At 52.1% G+C, this 17,408-nt stretch overlaps 1 protein-coding gene and 1 non-coding gene across 7 annotated transcripts in view; both read left to right on the forward strand.

The window, feature by feature from the left end:
- The window catches only part of PHACTR4 (phosphatase and actin regulator 4), a 77,436-nt gene extending 63,074 nt beyond the window's left edge, over positions 1-14,362 (forward strand). For 5 of the 6 annotated variants that reach the window (XM_054086536.1, XM_054086540.1, XM_054086534.1 and 2 more), the window contains 10 exons: positions 1,513-1,677; positions 1,807-2,166; positions 6,760-7,333; positions 7,962-8,185; positions 8,603-8,753; positions 9,347-9,402; positions 10,338-10,399; positions 11,191-11,328; positions 11,989-12,065; positions 13,043-14,361. In XM_054086536.1, the coding sequence (XP_053942511.1) occupies positions 1,513-1,677; positions 1,807-2,166; positions 6,760-7,333; positions 7,962-8,185; positions 8,603-8,753; positions 9,347-9,402; positions 10,338-10,399; positions 11,191-11,328; positions 11,989-12,065; positions 13,043-13,058 (1,823 nt within the window). In that variant the 3' untranslated portion in view covers positions 13,059-14,361. Of the gene's footprint in view, positions 1-1,512; positions 1,678-1,806; positions 2,167-6,759; positions 7,334-7,961; positions 8,186-8,602; positions 8,754-9,346; positions 9,403-10,337; positions 10,400-11,190; positions 11,329-11,988; positions 12,066-13,042 lie in introns of all 6 variants that reach the window. The other variant, XM_054086539.1, reaches the window with a different exon arrangement.
- A 1,072-nt stretch (positions 14,363-15,434) lies between these two features.
- On the forward strand, positions 15,435-15,639 carry LOC128854331 (small nucleolar RNA SNORA73 family). The gene has a single exon (XR_008453369.1). It is a non-coding gene; the product is annotated as a small nucleolar RNA SNORA73 family (small nucleolar RNA).
- The last annotated feature ends 1,769 nt before the right edge of the window (positions 15,640-17,408 follow it).

Here is a 17,408-nt window from a genome sequence, read left to right on the forward strand (position 1 = left end):
GGAGAGGGCACCCAAGATTTGAATGGTAAGGAAAGCTGGATCACACCATTCCTGTCTCCCTTGCTGAAATATTCAGCTTGCCAGAGGCGATGGCTGCTATAAAAGCTCCAGTTTACCTCTCAAGTTTCAGCCCTGGCTGGGGAGGAAACTCCCACTCATTGCGTTCTGCGCTTCCTGCGTTTCGGGGAAGGGCAGCTCAGCAAGCGAGTCAGTGCCGACTGCCATCTCCTCAGGAACTATGGCTATTTTTGGCAGGAAAAAAAGCCTGAGGACCTTTTGACTTCTTGGCGTCTTTGCTTTCAGCTTCTGAATTAACCCCAGGTTAGGGAAAGGAGGGTAAATACCTAGGGGGAGAGACGAGATGGGAAGAGGGCAGTGGAATAAATCACCTAAAATCAGAGCAGCAGAGCAGACCTGGCCCACGATGCCATGCACTGGGACTGCTTGAGAGACGGTAGACTGAAAATGCTAAGGATCTCTAATCAAATTGGTGATTTATTCAAGTTTTCTGGAGTTGGAAAGCGGTCAAAATAGGCAGTTCCCCTTTAGAGTGGATGCTAAGTCTAATTTGGGGAATAATATTATCAAGAGTTTGCCTGTCAGGGCAATTACAGAGGCAGAGAGTGGTTGAGTTATTTTCTCATTGTGACCAAGTGCTCTCAAAAGCATGAGCTGAAAAGAAGATGGGTATTTTTCCAAACGAGGTCTTGCTTCTAACGTTTGGAACCTGTAAAAGCAGAATTAGCGGAGATGAACTCCATCAGGATGTGATGTATAATTGCATCAGATTAAAACAAAGGTTAAAAAGGGAGGAAATGGGCTTCTCTGTGGGATGTATTGGGTAGAGTGGTGATTTTTTATGCCAAATTCAGGGTAGAAACAGGAAGAAAATAGAGGTGTTTCAACTAATTTTAAGACATTATCAAAATCTCTTATTGCATTTCCAGTAGATCACTCCACTCGTGTTGGATTTGTGTTGCAGCAAGGAGGTCTGCAATGTTGAGCAGACACAAAAGCTGCTAGAGGCTTTTAACTGTGATTATGACTTCCTTGGGCTGTGGCACAGCCCTGGGCACAGAAGGCTTAAATGCGATAGCATCGTTTCTAAATGAGGTGGTGGACTGAGGCTGCTGAAGGAGAAAAACCCTCAATGGGATACAGTGCTGAACTGTTTTGTTTGTTGATAATGGAATCCCAGGGAAGGTGTGGCTGCCCCATCCCTGGAGGTGTTCAAGGCCAGGCTGGATTGGGCTTGGAGCCCCCTGATCCAGTGGGGGAGGTGTCCCTGCCCATGGCAGGGGGTGGAACTGGATGGGCTGTGAGGTCCCTTCTAACCCAAAGCATGCTATGAAATCCAGGGTGCTCAGCTTCTGCTCGCTGGTGTCGCTGTGCTCTCCTCTGCAGAAGACACGCTCACTTGGTGTGGATCGATGGCAGCTCAGCCACGTCTCCTCCGCGCCCTCCTTTCTGAGTGCTTTCTGTTTGCTTCTCTCCCCTCCCGTCCCCTTGCAGATGGGGAAGAACCAGAGAAGCTGAACCCACCTGCGCTGAAGAATGGTCACACAGTCCCGATCGGTGGTCCCAGTGTTTGTAACACAGCCGGCCAGGAAGAGGAGGCCACAAAGTCATCCAACTTTAGGAAGCCTGTTCCAGCTGAGGAACCAAAGAAAAGGCAGGGTAGGAAACCAGATGTGTTCAAAATCGGTTGATTCAGATTCTCCCAGGACCAGTTTTGAATTCCATTTGATTCTTCCCACCTTTCTCTGGGCCTTTCCATTTCTCAAACTGAACTCTCTCACTTTGCAGGCTCATCCAGCAGCCAATCTGGGCCCGAACTGGATCCACCTCAGGAGCCATATGTTCCCAAACAGCCTTTGCTTCCTCCAAAAAGACCTCCCTCTACATCCCAGGAGGCAAATGAAGCGCAGGCGAAGGATCCAACGCCTGCTAGCAGCACTGCAAAAACTGTACCCTCCACCACAGCCCCTGCTGTGGCAAAGACAGTGAATTCCACCACTGCCCCTTCCCCAGCCCCCAGGACTCTGCCCCTGGCTCTCGCCAGTGCCAACACTACTGCTCCCACGACCACAACCAGCACAGCTCCTGCCAAACAGCCTCCCGTCCCTCCTCCCAAACCTGTCAACAGAAATAGCAACTCAGTAATAGGTAAGTGCCTCCCTTGGCTGTTTTTTGTACCGAGAGATGTGCTGAAGCTCTTGCTCCAAGAGTCACTTCCTTTCATAAGGGTAGATTTTTAGTGTGATACAGGAAATGCCCCTTCTGTAGGAGGACAGGCTGAGAGAGTTGGGGGTTGTTCAGCCTGAAGAAGAGAAGGCTCCAGAGAGACGTAAGAGCAGCTTCCAGGACTGAAAGGGGCTCCGGGAAAGCTGGGGAGGGGCTCTGGATCAGGGAGGGCAGGGACAGGGCAAGGGGAATCGTTTCAGCTGAAAGAGGGGAGATTGAGATGAGATCTTAGGGAGAGATGTTTCACTGTGAGGCTGGGGAGGCCCTGGAACAGGTTGCCCAGAGCAGTGGTGGCTGCCCCATCCCTGGAGGGGTTCAAGGCCAGCTTGGATGGGGCTCGGAGCCCCTGATCCAGGGGGAGGTGTCCCTGCCCATGGCAGGGGTGGAACTGGATGGGCTTTGAGGTCCCTTAAAATCCAAACCATTCTGTGATTCTACATGAGAGCAAGAAAATGGATGAAAAGGAGCAAAACTGAAGGAGAGCTTAATTCTATGATCACATATGTCTTTCTTGAATATGGTCAGGTTTATACTGAGGCTTGCGTTAGCCAGGGCATACGTGGGCCGAGAACAATGTAATTACTGGCGTCTTCTGCCATCCAATCTGTCCGACATCCGTGTTTCCAACAGCTCCCTGCAGGAGGGAGTCCTCGCCTTCTTTTGGCAGGAGAGGTGGTGGTTCAAGTCGAGGGGAAAGCATTTCTGTCAGCTGTAAGACAGTGTCTTTAGATGTCGGTGCTGCACTGAGGGCTGGGATTCAGCTGTGGGCAGCTGGGATTGGTAGATGGTCTGTGCGATTTTTGCTTTGTGAGTCTGTGGTCGGTGAGAATCAATGCTTTCAGCTGTCTTTGTGAAAAGCAAAACAAAAATATACACCTCACACCAGGCTGTGTCTGTTCTGGCCGTTGCTGCTGGGGTCTGTGGTTTCCACTTGGTGCAGAGACGCTAGGAGCTGGCAGGGATCACTCAGACTTCCCTGGTTATACCCAGGCCCCTTCTCTGAGGTCTGTGGCCAGGGTGTTGCTGTATTGTCCCATGGATAAAGTCCTTAAGTCTTGTCCCATGGATAAATCTGCTCAGCTGAACTTCGAGCTGAATCTTCCTGCTTAAAGAATTGAATATCTTTATCCCTGTCAGTTTTTCAAGCAGATCCAGGGAGAGTTTCTTAAAGCCGAGTGAGGCCCCGTTCTGTTTAGGAATTTTAGAAGTGTAGAAGATGAAGCTCTGATGGAGTAAATGAGAACTTCCAGCTGATGGCCCGTTCATCACTCACAAGCCACCTGCGAACTGTTTGGTTTAATTAGCAGAAACTAGTGCAGACCTGGAGTGAGGTTCTTGGGAAGATCATAGGATCATTGAATCATGGAATGGTTTGGGTTGGAAGAGACCTCAAAGTCCACGCAGTTGCAACCGCTTGCCATGGGCAGGGACACCTCCCACTGGATCAGGGGCTCCAAGTCCCATCCAACGTGGCCTTGAACCCCTCCAGGGATGGGGCAGCCACCACTGCTCTGGGCAACCTGTTCCAGGGTCTCCCCACCCTCAATGATTCAGACAGGTCTGTGCTGTTACCACTGAAACAGGAGGCTTTTCCCAGGTGTGGTTTGGGAGGCAGTGGCAGAAGTGAAGATCATGTGCCAGTTCCTGTCTGCAGGAGCCTGGGCCTCTGCTTTCAGTACAAATTCCATCACTCAGCTGTGCGTGGGGCTGCTCCTCGCTCCAGCAGGTTTTGCAAGTGGCCTTGCTTGGTATTCACCCCCCTTCCAATATACCAGACCAGCTTGATTAGTCTGACCATGCCTGAGCGCTCCGTGAAATACTTTCTAGTTTTCTTTAAGCTGCTCGCACACACTGTGGAGGGTGTCTGAAATGCCCCAGCGCTAATTGCAGGAGGTACTTGTAGAACAAAACATGTGGCTGAAGACAGCAGTCTGTGGAACGCAGGTTGAGGCACGGGCTGTGCCTCTCGCCAACAATGCGGGGCTGGGCTGGCTGCTCCTGTGCCTGCAGCGGTGTGGAGGGGAGGAGAGGAGAGCAGCCACCCCTCTTGTCTCCTGGCTGAGAATGTGGCTGCAGAGAGAGGCTTTGCAGCTCTGTAACTATGGCGTGTGTGCAGTCATTGCTGTGCAAGCCTGATTTTGTGTCTGTAGATAAACAGAAGCAGTAGATGGGCTTGAGCTCTCCCCAGGTCTTTGGTGCGTGCTCTGACTCAGGTGTTTGTGTTTGCGCTGGTGGTGTACACTAAGGCAGGGCAGGAGTGTCCATCCAAGGGCAGACCGAGAGTTGAGGTTGTTCAGCCTGGAGAAGAGAACGCTCTAGGGAGACCTTAGAGCAGCTTCCAGTACTGAAAGGGGCTCCGGGAAAGCTGGGGAGGGGCTCTGGAAGGGTAGGGACAGGGCAAGGGGGAACAATTTTCAGCTGAAAGAGATCTTGGGGAGAAATGCTTTGCTGTGAGGGTGGGGAGACCCTGGCCCAGGTTGCCCAGAGCAGTGGTGGCTGCCCCATCCCTGGAGGTGTTCAAGGCCAGGTTGGGTGGGGCTTGGAGCAACCGGATCCAGTGGGAGGTGTCCCTGCCCATGGCAGGGGGTGGGACTGGATGGGCTTTGAGGTCCGTTAGGACCCAAACCATACTGTGATTCTATGGTATGCAGTCACCCTTTTGTTCCCTCATGAAGATGCTCCCTCATGCTTATTTTTTGAGCAGTTCTGGTGTCAGATGCAGGACTTAAAAAGTAAAGCTCAGGAAACATTTTTGGAGAGTGGGAATTTAATCTGCATCGGCTTGAAAAAGCGAGCACTGCAAAGGCTACTGTCCCACTGGCCAGCAGCTTGGCAGCAGCCCTAGAGCTGGAAGGTTTCGGGAGCCACAGTGCTGGAGCTCCGGATCTGGCTGCGGTGGTGCATCACGAGAGGTTCTGCCTATTGGTGCCCTGGGTTTATCATCACGAGAGGTTCTGCCCATTGGTGCACTGGTTTTATGGTCACGAGAGGTTCTGCCCATCGGTGCACTGGGTTTATCATCACGAGAGGTTGTGCCGTTGTGCACTGGGTTTGTTGCACTGAAGGGAGAAAGGCTGGCTCAGGAGGATGCTCTGAGCAGCACCTGGCCCTTTCCTGTCTCTTCCTTCTTCCAGCTATTGGTCCCTTTCAAAGCCTGGTCCTGCCAGGTTTCGAGAACTCTTGAGAAGATACTGGAATCCCTCTGGGCTGGGGCTGATGAGACCTAAGGGCACTCGATGTTTTGCACAATCTGACCTTTAATCTACAAGGGGAAAGTCTGAAAATGCTAAACATCCCAAAAATGCGCCCACCTCTCTCCAGTTATGCAGCCTTATCTCAGCGAAACACTCCCCGCTCGCAGCACCCTCTTGTGGTGTCTGGTACCGTGGATTCCTCCCAGCTCCGTGTCAGGGCCACCGCTGTGTGACCAGCACCTGGTGAAACGTGCAGCGAATTCAATCCTCTTTAAACAAAACCTTTCCAAGCCCAAGAAACCATTGATACACAAATGTTAAATGCTACAAACTCATAGACCAAGAGTGGTCTTCACTGGTGAACAGGTTGCTCAGAGCAGTGGTGGCTGCCCCATCCCTGGAGGGGTTCCAGGCCAGGTTGGATGGGGCTTGGAGCCCCTGATCCAGTGGGAGGTGTCCCTGATCCAGTGGGAGGTGTCCCTGCCCATGGCAGGGGGTGGAACTGGATGGACTTTGAGGTCCCTTCCAGCCCAAACCACTCCATGATTCTATGAACTTCTTTCCTAAGAGCCCCAGGGGTGAGGTAGGATCCTGAGCTTGCCTGCTGCCAGTCTTTTCCATGATAGGACACGGTCTCCGTTTCTCCCTCCCTCCTAAACTCTTTGTAGACTCAAGACTTTTAAATGCTTTTGGAAGTGTTGCTAGTTATTTTGTAGTTGTGGAGAAGCTCCCGTGGTGCTTAAGGAACAGAGGGAGGAGAGCAGGACCTCACTCTCGGGCAGGAGCTGCCAGCAGCAAGGTGTTCTTGGGCTGGGTCTAGCAGATGAATGGAAAGGGGGAAAGCACATTCCTGTTTTCTCACTTTTGCCTTCCCAAACAGTGTCTTAATGTGCAAGGTTGCTGTAAACACAACTGGTGTCTGGCGTGACCGGGATGTCTAAGATTCCTTTGCAAACTGATGCTGTAAATATAGCCGTACGTGCCCCAGATACCTGCATTCCTTGGCTGAGGCAGCGAGGGGGTCCGGGCGAGCTCCATCTGCTATCACTTGAGGGCGGCTGCTGCCCCTCTCTCTAAAGCTGAGGGACACGCAGACTTCTCCCAGCCGGCGTGTTTCTGGCAGCTCTCCCAATTCTTACCTTTGCTGCAGGAAAGACAAGCGAGAGGCCTGCAACCTGGTTATTCCTGGCACTGAGTTCTAGAGCAAAAGCAGCTGAGGTTGCTCGGTCCAAGGCTCTGAGGACTTTGCTGTGCTTATCCCACAGTGGTGTCTGGAAAATTACCTGTTAAACATAGTGGCTTTTGTGGTTTTTATTTTCAGCTGAACTTTCTCAAGCGATGAACAGTGGTACAGCCTTGTCCAAGCCTTCCCCTCCTCTCCCGCCGAAGCGAGGCCTCCTGCCTAACACCACATTGGAGGCAGCGATTGCATCCAAGCCCCCGAACGACAGGACGGTGACATCTAACCGCCCCGCGCCGATACCACTACACGTGGCCTCTGCTTACCCACCGCCCTCACCTTCGCCGCCGCTGCCCACGCACATCCCACCCGAGCCTCCGCGTGTGCCCCTGCCCACCTCCACCCCTCTCCTGGACCATCCTCGCTCCCTAGACCTACCCAAAGAGACTCCTCCTGAAGACTTCAGGTCACTGGAAGTGTCAAAAAGGACAGCAGAGCAAGGGTTTGCAGAACCACACATGCTCCCTCGCCTGCCCCAAATCCCGTTGCACATCCGTATCCAGCAGGCTCTGGCCAGTCCTCTGCCTGCCACCCCACCTGCCGAGGGCTCGCACAGGGCTCACTCACTGCTCTTTGAGAACGATGGCTTTGGAGAAGACAACGGCACCCTGGGCAGGACGAGGTCCCTGCCTGTCACCATCGAGATGCTGAAAGTGTGAGTGCCTCCTGGCAGCAGTGTGGGTTGTGCTGGGCTCTGGCACGGTGGTGTTGTACCCCTGCCTCGAGGCTGGGATGGGGAAGGAGGGCTGTGCACAGGGCTTGTGTCTTTGCAGTGGTTTGCAATAACCCAGAAACCATTTTGCCTCTTGGCTGAATCTGTTTTCCAGCCTCCTGGGGGGCCACTGCCTCTTCCCTGTGAAATTAACCCCACTTCAGGGATTTTATTGCTCACAAAGGCAAATGGGTTCCAGACTGGAAACACAGACCGATGCGGGGAATCCAGGCCTGTCTTTAATTGCACTGAGACAAAACAAAGTCCCGGATTTCATCCATTTGTGGCCTTCCTTAGCTTTTCATTTTGCAAAACAGAAATGGAGAAAGGACTGTCCTGTATTACAACAGAGTTGAACCTGCAAATCCCAAAGTAGGGGGGTGGGCAGGCTGTTCGGTTCTGCAAAGAATCTGTCTCTGGCATTTCCTCTGCAGATGGTTGCAGGATCACGGGGCTGCTCTGGCATCTCTGGTTCCTGGGCTCCCCACAGAACTGCCTTCTGTGGATGGAGGAGAGTGCACAGGGTGTTGATCCCAGGGGTTAAGAGATGTAATAGTGTGCTTCTCGTTAGTCCAGACGATGAGGAAGAAGAAGACGATGACCAGGAAGAGGAGAAGAATTTGGGTCCCCACGTGTATATTGGAGATGTGCCATCTGTCACAGTCATCCCCAAACTGGTACCCCAGGTCCTGCCAGAGGAGCAGGAAGGAGACGAAGGGATGAGCGACTCGGACTCGGAGGGGCCCATCCTGTACAAAGATGATGAGGATGAGGAAGAAGATGAAAGCCACAACAGTAAGGCTTTGACACTGCAACTGGTGTTTCCCCCCCCCCCGCTGAACTCGTGCCTGGCTGTATTGAGCTTTGAATCAAAATGCTAATTCACACCGTGCTTCAAAGCAGCCGGTTCTCCATTTCATGATGTACCACATGTCCTCACTTTTCCAAAGGCTCCACAGCCAAAGCATACGCTCATCTGCCGAGATGACCCCTTCCAGTTGCAGGTGGCTCCTGCAATAGCTTGTGCTGTCCTACCCCTCAAGGTGGGATGGCATTAGGTGAGCCATAATGCTGGCTGCTGCTGTAGTGACTGGTTCTGGCTCACTCCAGAGCTGTAGTGCAGAGGTGGGAAAGCAGGTCTGAGGGGAGAGCGCAGCTGCCAGGGGCACGCAGCTCTTATCGCTGGTATCCCGATGCTTTTCCTCCCCACAGGCACGCTGGCTAACAAAGTGAAGAGGAAAGACACGCTAGCTATAAAGCTGGGGAACACAACCGTACTGCAGGAGGAGAAGATTGTCTTCCCTCGGAAGAGCAAGGAGGAGTGGAATGAAATTCGGCACCAGATTGGGACAACACTGATCAGGTACGAAGAATGGAGGAGGGTGTAGGGTTTGAGCCATCGGCGTGGTGGGACTGGACAATGCTGTTGCCATGTCTAAGCTGCCTGTGCTGGGACGTAAGGAGTGGTTGGGCACTGCTGCTGGATCAGGGCTGGGAGGTTAATTGTTGCTTATCCCCCGAGGCTGTAGAAGCTGGAAGCTCTTCCTGGAGTTGAGCAGCGTCTCCTGAAAGGCCCCTGTTTCCAGATGCTAAATGGGTTGTGAGGGGGGAAAATCTCAGGGCCTACAGAAACATTACAGCTGTGTAAGACAGGGACAGAGGTAGGCTGAGTGCTGGTGTGTTAGGTGGTGAATTAAGCCGGGGCTGTTGATAGTCCAGGCTCTTCCATCTCTTTGAGTTCCCTGCAAAGTTGCCTCTGAGCTCTAGAGAGGCCACAGTGGTTCCCTAAGCTTTGGAGTGGAGGAGAGCGTGCAACAGGGCTGCTGTGATCTCCACTGGTGAGTGAGGGGTGTTGGGGAAAGCTTTCCAGTGCACTGAGACCCAGCAGTGAGTTCCTCATCCCCTACTGAGGAGTAACCAGATAAAATTTCATGCACTTGTTGTGGTTTTTTTTAGGCGACTGAGTCAGAGGCCGACAGCGGAAGAACTCGAGCAAAGGAACATACTTCAGCGTGAGTAATGCTTCTCTAGTGGTCCTCAGTAATAAAATAAGTTTATTTTAACAGCTTAGACCGAGTCTACCTGGAATCTGCTTGGAACTGGAGGACCATGCTGTGTTATTTTGCTGTAGCGAGGCAGTTCAACTATTTCTCCCTAGAACTTCATTATAATCGGACACTGGGTGGAATCAGACCATAGCAGTGGTACCAAGCAATACAGCTCAAAGCGTCACAGCCTGTCCCCGCCTGCTACCTCAGGGAAAAGCGTTTGGACTGGTTTGGACCCCGATGTTGCACAGCAAGAACTGCTAAAGGTGGTTTTGCTTGGGCTGGACTTTTATTTGCGGTCCAGACATTAGAGCATTGTCTTGTGTGATCCAAAAAGCAGCGGTTCATCGCTCAGCCAGTGCTGTTTCTCTTGGCCACATCTCACTCTGCAAAAGCTTTAAATAAACATCTTGAGGGAAGGGAAACATCAGTTCAGGAAGTTTCCGTTTAAAATATTTATCTGCGCTGCTATTCTCTTTAAACACTGAGCAAATGGCTTTGGGGAGAGGCAATTGGCAAAGTGGTTCGGGTGTATTTTGACAATACAGGCATTAATCCTTAATGTATGCGGGGCTGGAGTGAGCAACTTGTGCTGTGTAAAAACCCACATTGCCACTGTCAGGAGGTATTTGAGTACTTATTGCATTGCTCCACCTGCAGTAAGTGCAGATGCTTTAGGCTGCGTAGATAATCTGATAGAGGTCAATATTCTCCAGAAAGCACTCTTCAAAACTGTCACAGTTTAGCCCTGGCATGGCCAATTTCAGCAGCTAAAACCAAGCGGTTGGCTCCTAATTTCCTTTCCTTCCCCGTCACCTCCAGGAAAAGGGAAATGAGAGAAAGAGGATTTGCGAGTTGGGATCATGCTTACAGGAAAAATGTATATTTTCCCTTGGCAGCGAAAAATGAAGCGGACCGTCAAGCTGAGAAGCGAGAGATCAAGCGCAGGCTCACCAGAAAGGTACTGCTGGCTTTCGTGCTGTGATTGCCATCTGGCCAAGCTGGCAGGGACGGTGGTGGTGATGAGCACATCATGGGTACCTTGCTGGGGGTGAAGTCATGGGGGTGTTGTGTAAGTGTCCCCGGTGCCTTCTGACTGCAGTGGCTTTGGAACACAAACTGTCGCCAACGGTGAGCCGTTGGCACTGCCGCCACATGTGTCAGGGGCAGATCTGAGCTGATATCGGGCATAACAAGCTGGATGAGACCTAAATTGGGCTCCTGGCACTTGAGAAGTTTGCTGGTGCTGGCCTGGCTTTAACAGAGTGCTTCAGCAGCCACAGCTTTCACACCAGGCTTCCCAAAATCCATTTCTAAAGTCACAGTGGCATGGGAGAACTGAGCAGAGCGACAGCTGTTTTGGCTACTGAGTCCAAGTCACTTGTGGTTGTTGGCAAGAAAAGACTTCCCAAGGGCCTGCAAGTATGAAATGTGAGCGTTGCTATTGCTGAAGCAGGAGACAGGCTTGCTTGGTCTGGGGGTGCCATGCAGGGCTTGCCTTCGCAATGGCTGTTCCCAAACCCCACAGCGGCTTCCTTCTCCTTGGCATTGTGGCCTTGGTTCTGCCCTAGGCTGTCTCGTGATTTAAATGAGATTGCACAGCCTGTAAGCGGGTCTGCCATAGGACCTCGTGGTGTCTGTGGTTTGGGTCCAGTGAGGGAACTGGCTTTTAGTTTTTCTTGGGATGCTTATTCCTCAGCAGCTTCGTGGACGTGGCACAAACTAACTTTCTTTGTTCTTGCTGGTGTTCAGCTTAGCCAAAGGCCTACAGTGGCAGAGCTGCAGGCCAGGAAGATCCTGAGGTTTAATGAATATGTGGAAGTAACAGATGCTCAAGACTACGACCGGCGAGCGGATAAGCCATGGACAAAGCTAACGCCAGCTGACAAGGTAAAAGGGAGTGCCCTGTCCCCAGGTGTGGAGACAGGAGCCAGATCGGGGTGCAAAAGAGTGTGAGCCAAGTAGATCTGCTCCGTTCCTTTTGCTTCACCTCTTCATCTTTCCCTCTGCCACCCCACCAAGCACCATCGGTGTCCCTTCGCCCCATGTGTGCTGTACCCAGCCCTGCTTCCCGCTCCTGCGTGGTGATATGGAGCCCAGGTGGGCAGGGTCTGCACACCAGCCTGGCCTCTGCCTCAGCTTCTGGGGTGCTGAGTACAGGGTGTTGGTTAGAGTGCTGTTCCTTGCAGGATGAGGCAGGCCCAGGCAAGAAGCAGACAGGGAATCCGTCTGGTTTTGTCTTCCCTGGCTGCTTGTGCGGACTGGCCAGCCCTCAGTGTGGAGGCAGATGAAACCCAGCCAAGTGTGAACGGCCTGCAAAAGCTGGGGTGGCTGCTGCAGTCCGAGCTCTTTTCTTTGCCAAAGGGAGCTGTGAGACTCAGCCTTGCATATCAAAACTGCTCTTAACCCTTCACCATTGGAGCGTGGTACAGATCAGCCCTGAGCAGGGGTACCTTCTTGCTGTGTCTGAGCTCCCTTGAGATGGAAGAGAGGGTTATATATACGCATGCCTTCACAGGAGATAAAAAAGATCTCTCCTTCTTTGTGTAGGCTGCCATCCGGAAGGAGCTGAATGAGTTTAAGAGCTGTGAAATGGAAGTCCATGAGGACAGCAAGCAGTTCACGAGGTGAGTGAGAACACATTACTGAGAGTTTCAGCCTTCTTGGGAGCACTGTGCTGCAGGGGTTGAACTGAGAAGTAGACTATTAAAACCCTAGGAAAACTGCTTGTAACAGCAGTTGGGGATGTCATGTCCCTTTCTGCTGATGTTGGGTGACTGGAGGAGAAGGAGGCATGAATTTAGGCTGTTCTTCCCTAAACCATGGCTTCACTCTTGGAAGCTCGAAGTGGCTGGTTTGAGGAGTATGGGATACCTGTGTGGCCTTACAACTGGAGTGCGCTATTCTGGGACTGGAGACATGCAGCAGAAGCCACAGAACACCTTGGTGGTTAGCTCAGATATTATTTATGAAGTGCCCCGTGGATGATGGCCCAAGCAGTTCTTTCCCCACCAACAGTCGCTCTGTGTGGCCCAGAGGAGCGTTTGTACAGAACACAAGAGCTTCCTAAGGTGGAGATGAAATCACTTGAGGTTAACAGAGTTGGGCTTGTTCAGTCTGGAGAAGAAAAGGCTCTGCGGAGACCTTAGAGCAGCTTCCAGTACTGAAAGGGGCTCCAGGAAAGCTGGAGAAGGGGCTCTGGATCAGGGAGGGTGGGGAGAAGATGAGGGAAACAGTTTTCAGCTGCAAGAGGGGAGATTGAGATAAAGTCTTAGGAAGAAATGTTTTGCTGTGAGGGTGGGGAGGCCCTGGAACAGGTTGCCCGGAGCAGTGGTGGCTGCACCATCCCTGGAGGGGTTCCAGGCCAGGTTGGATGGGGCTTGGAGCAACCGGATCCAGTGGGAGGTGTCCCTGCCCATGGTAGGGGTGGAACTGGATGGGCTTCCAACCCAAACCATTCTGTGATTCTATGATTCTAACAGCTTCTGTGAGGGCTGAGAATTGAAAGATAATTCAGTTTACTCTTTTGGCAATCTTTAATGCCTTGGGATCATTTAACCTGAGTTTGAAGGATGACACTCAAGATTTTTCACTTGGCTTTTAGGTACCATCGACCTTAATCTTCCGAGAAGGAAGCAAGAGACCCAAGAGCACTGGAAGTTCTCTGTGTCCCTCTTCTAGGCAATACAGCAAGGGTGGCACCTCGCCTATCCCAAGATTTGCCTTCAAAACATATCCAGAAAAGGGCTTTCAGCCAGGGAAGGGAGAATCCTGTCTGAATGTAGCATTTCACTGGAACAAACACGTCTCGAGTGCCATCAGGCTGGAATGGAACACTATACCTCGCGCGACTCAGCAATACGCCTCTGCTCTGGCGCCAGCGTCCCTGCCAGGAGACCACGTACATGTGAATGAACGCTTCGTTCCCCAGCTCCCTTTCTCAGCCCTGACAAGCCCAGTTCTCAGCTGTATCTACTCCTTTTGAGGGTGAAACTCCTTTGTTTTCCTCTGCCTTACCAAGAGGAGGAGGGGGGAAACCCCCAGCAGCTCTGGTGTTGGAAAGCTCGAGGAACGGAGAGCAGATGTGCTAGGAAGCATGTGTATATATTAGCTGTGTACAGAGAACCCTGCGCAGATGCCGATCTGGCAGACAACTGACATGACTTGGACTCTTTTTTGGTTTTGCTTGCGTCTCTGTCGTGTCCTTAAATGTCCTGAATCACTACTGACCAACGGTTTGTTGTCCTGGAAGGGAATTGTGTAGATATTAACATATGCTGCATCTTTTTTTTTTTTCTTTTTGTAAAGAAAAAGGAAAAACAGAAACCACAAGTGTATAAAACATTCCCTCCCCGCGCTCTCCTACTCGCTGGGATGGATCCGAGATCTCCAGGCTTGTGTAACGAATTGCAGACCCAGGAAAAGACTGCTGCCTTTTAAGAACTTTTTAATTTGGGGAATTCTTTTTATTGTGGCTTCCTCTCGGATGTTTTTTTTACTTTCCCAAATCAGGTTGAAACTTGCCTTTCCTCATTTTTAACAGCTGAACCTACTGGAAACTTGATAATTTTACTGTGTGGGTGGAAAAGAGGGGAAGAAGGTTTAAAAAGTGACCTTAAAAAAAAAAAAGAGAAGTCTTTCTCTTTTGAGAACAATCTCATATGGATTCTTCCCAAATGTGGGTTAAGAAATCTGGCGTCAGCCACTGCTGTATCATGCACAAACCCCAATCCCAGGTGTGAGGTGCCACTAACAGTGAAGAACGGAGCGCTGAGGAGGGTGTGGGAGTGAAGAAAGGGCTCGCCCTGTTCCCAGATCCATCCTCGGACGGATGAGCCTGGGTCGAGCCCCTCAGCGCTGCTCCCTGGGCACGCGTTGTATGTCAGCCTCCTCATCCACAGATTTTAATTATGGAATAAAAGTATTTTAGGTTTTTTGTTTTGTTTTGTTTCTTTAAACCTGGTTTGGTGGTCGTGGGGTTCTTTGTGTCACGGCTGCGCCTCAGCGTTTCCCGCCAAACACCGCCTCCCGCCTTCTGCCACACTGCGCATGCGTAACTTCTGCCATCCCTCCCACTACGCACGCGTAACTCATTCCCGCCGTTCTACTACGTATGCGCAACTCTCGCCCACCTACTAGGCATACGCCAAGCCCGCCCTCCCACTGCGCATACGTAACCCGTCCCCGCCCTCACACTACGCATCCGTAACCGCAGCCCGGCCGCCCACTGCGCATGCCTAACTCCCGCCAGCCGTCCCGCCTTCCCGCTGTGCATGCGTAACTCCTCCCCGCCGTCCGCCCTCCCGCTGAGCATACGCAACGCCCTCCTCTTCCACGGCGCATGCGCAACCCGTCCACCCCGCCCTCCCACTGCGCTACGTAACGCCCTTGTCCTCACATTACGCATGCGTAAACACAGCCCGCGCTCCTACTGCGCATGCGCAAAGCCCTCTGCCTTCTCCATGCATATGCATACGCAACCCGCGCCTCCCGGCCCCCCCACTCCGAATACGCAAACTCCGGACACCCTTCCACAGAGCACACGCAACCCCCGCCCGCCCTTATATGCCGCCTGGGCCGTTCCCCGCCCACCACGCAGACGCCTCTCGCCCCTCCCTGCGCATGCGCCAAGCTCCTCCCACCCTCTCCCTGCACCCTTTTCCCCGCCTACTGCGCAAGCGCCGCTCCCTCATACACTGATGCGCATGCGCGCTCACGCCCCGCCCCTTTTCACCCTATAAATACGGCTGCGGGCGAGCGGTTCGGTCTCTTTCTTCGCGGCGAGCGGTGGATGCGGTTGGTGAGTTCTGACTGTGCGCTGGAAGCGGCGTTTCCTTCTTCTCTTATTTCGCTCTGGTGCTGCGTGCCTGCAGCTGGGGAGCAACATGGGCACCGCATGCCTCTCTCTGTGCGGCCATAGCTCCCGCCATGCGGTTGGAGCTCAGGGGAGCGGGATTGATTGAAAGGAATTGGTTTTGGTGTTTAACATCTTGAACCCAACGTGGGCATCCGGAGAAGTCGCTCTCTCCAGGCTCTGCCCGTGTGGCGTAGGGGAGCGTAGGCCTTCGGGCCCATGACGTATAGTCCCTTTCCACGACGTTGGAGATCAAGCTGGGCCTCGAGTCTGCAGCCTGCATATTCCTACCGCTTCTCCGAGCTCTTGAGCGGTGAAGGAGGAGACAAACCATGCAGGAAACAGTTCTGCCACGCAGGACGGCTTCGAGGGCGGAGGATGGGGGGAGACGGCCTGTGTGCGCGGCAGGGGTGCGAAAAGGAAAGGGGGGAACCCTCAAATACCAGCTTAAAGTGGATTTCCTTTATCTTTTCTAGCTCTGAACTTCAGTTTGAAGTGAAGGGCCGCTCCCATTTGAAAGGTGAGTTAATATTTCCGTACAACTAAGGAGTTGAAACTTAAAAGATTTTTGAGGTCCCTTCCAACGCATACCACTCTGTGATTGTTGGTTGTGCGTAGTTGCACAAGTCTTAAATATTTATACTTTAAATATGCTTGAGATACTTCAAAGCCGATTAGGGAAAGCCATGTTAGATTGGTTTAAAGTAACCCAATTGCTAACGCACAACAGTCGTTGCTTAACAGTGAAAACTTGATTTAGATGTTCCCTGGATTCTGAGGTTTGGTTGGGGTTTGGGTGGGCAAAGAGGGTGATCTCTCAGTCCTCTTAAAGGGGAATCCTTTCCGAAGTGGAGATGGGAGTTCCTTAAAAAGGCTGAGGTGGAGTATTGGACATGGGGAAGGAGCAGATGGGAAATAGTGGAAAACCGTGAAGGCCGTAGTGTAAGAGTCCAGTCAGTAATTGCCTGTTCTTTAACGCTAACCGCTCCCAGAGCCTTTTCCACCCCTTTGAAGGGTTGTGTAAACCATGTGGATGGTGAAGCACTGGGCTCCTCCTGGGGGAAGGCACGTGGTGGGCACAGGGAATGGGAACATGTGGCTGGGCTTCACCTGATCATCGCATTGCTGATGGCTTTGGTGCTTCTTGCCAAGAAGAGAATTTAAGTTGGTTTTTTTTTTCTTTTGTTTCAGCCACGTGGTGACGGATGTGGACAACAGAAAATCACTAGTGGGAGAAAGGGTGAGCACGGGCCCGAATAATAGCTAAAGATAATAGCTGAGGTTCAGTTCTTGCAGAATTTGTGCTTAAGATATGATGAGAGTGGGCTGGAGGCAGGAGCGCTTCCAGTTGTGTGCCGAGTTCTGTGGTGGATGAATAGTGTGTGGGATGAGGCAGGGCCTCAGTGGCTGAGCAGCGTGGAAAGCCAGAGAACTTGGAGGGGATGTGTGTGTGCCTGAACAGGGCCACAGAGCCCGAGGGTGGGAGCCCAGGGTGTCAGGAAGGGGCAAGAGAAGCCGCAAGCTCCCTGTGTGGGTTTTGACTGCGCCCATCGATGGGGTCACGGCTGCCAGGGGAGCCGTGATTCACCCCAACACTCCTCAAGCGTGGTGGTGGGGACTGTTTGGAGGAAAACAATGCCGGTTTTGTCATTGTAAATTGGTGCTTATTCTGGATTAAATTTACCAGCGAAATAAAATGTGTCTTAATTTTAAAGCATGGAGTTGGTGCCTCTACTCTGTAACAGTGGGTTTGGTTTTCACTTTTTGTTCTATCAAATAAAGTGAATAGGAACAACTTTGCTGTATGAGTTCCGACATGGCTATAAAGCAGCAGAAACTGCTGCAACATCAAGTAGGCATTTGGCCAGGGTGTTGGCGAATGTTCAGTGCGATGGCTCTGGTTTGGAAAATCTAAACTCGGTGTCTGGTCCTCAGCCACCTCATGGCCTCACTGGCCTCACCAGCCCCCCTTTGCTCCCCTTGTCACTGCTATCCCCCACATCTTTGCCCCCAACTGACCCCCACAGTTCTTGGCTTCTCACTGCCACACCGCTTTCCCACTCCCACACCTGTAGCCCCATTTACTGCCCCCGAAGCCCCTCTTGCTGCCCCCATT

This window comes from Cuculus canorus, chromosome 22 (assembly GCF_017976375.1).
Source record: "Cuculus canorus isolate bCucCan1 chromosome 22, bCucCan1.pri, whole genome shotgun sequence".
NCBI classification, from domain to species: Eukaryota; Metazoa; Chordata; class Aves; order Cuculiformes; family Cuculidae; genus Cuculus; species Cuculus canorus.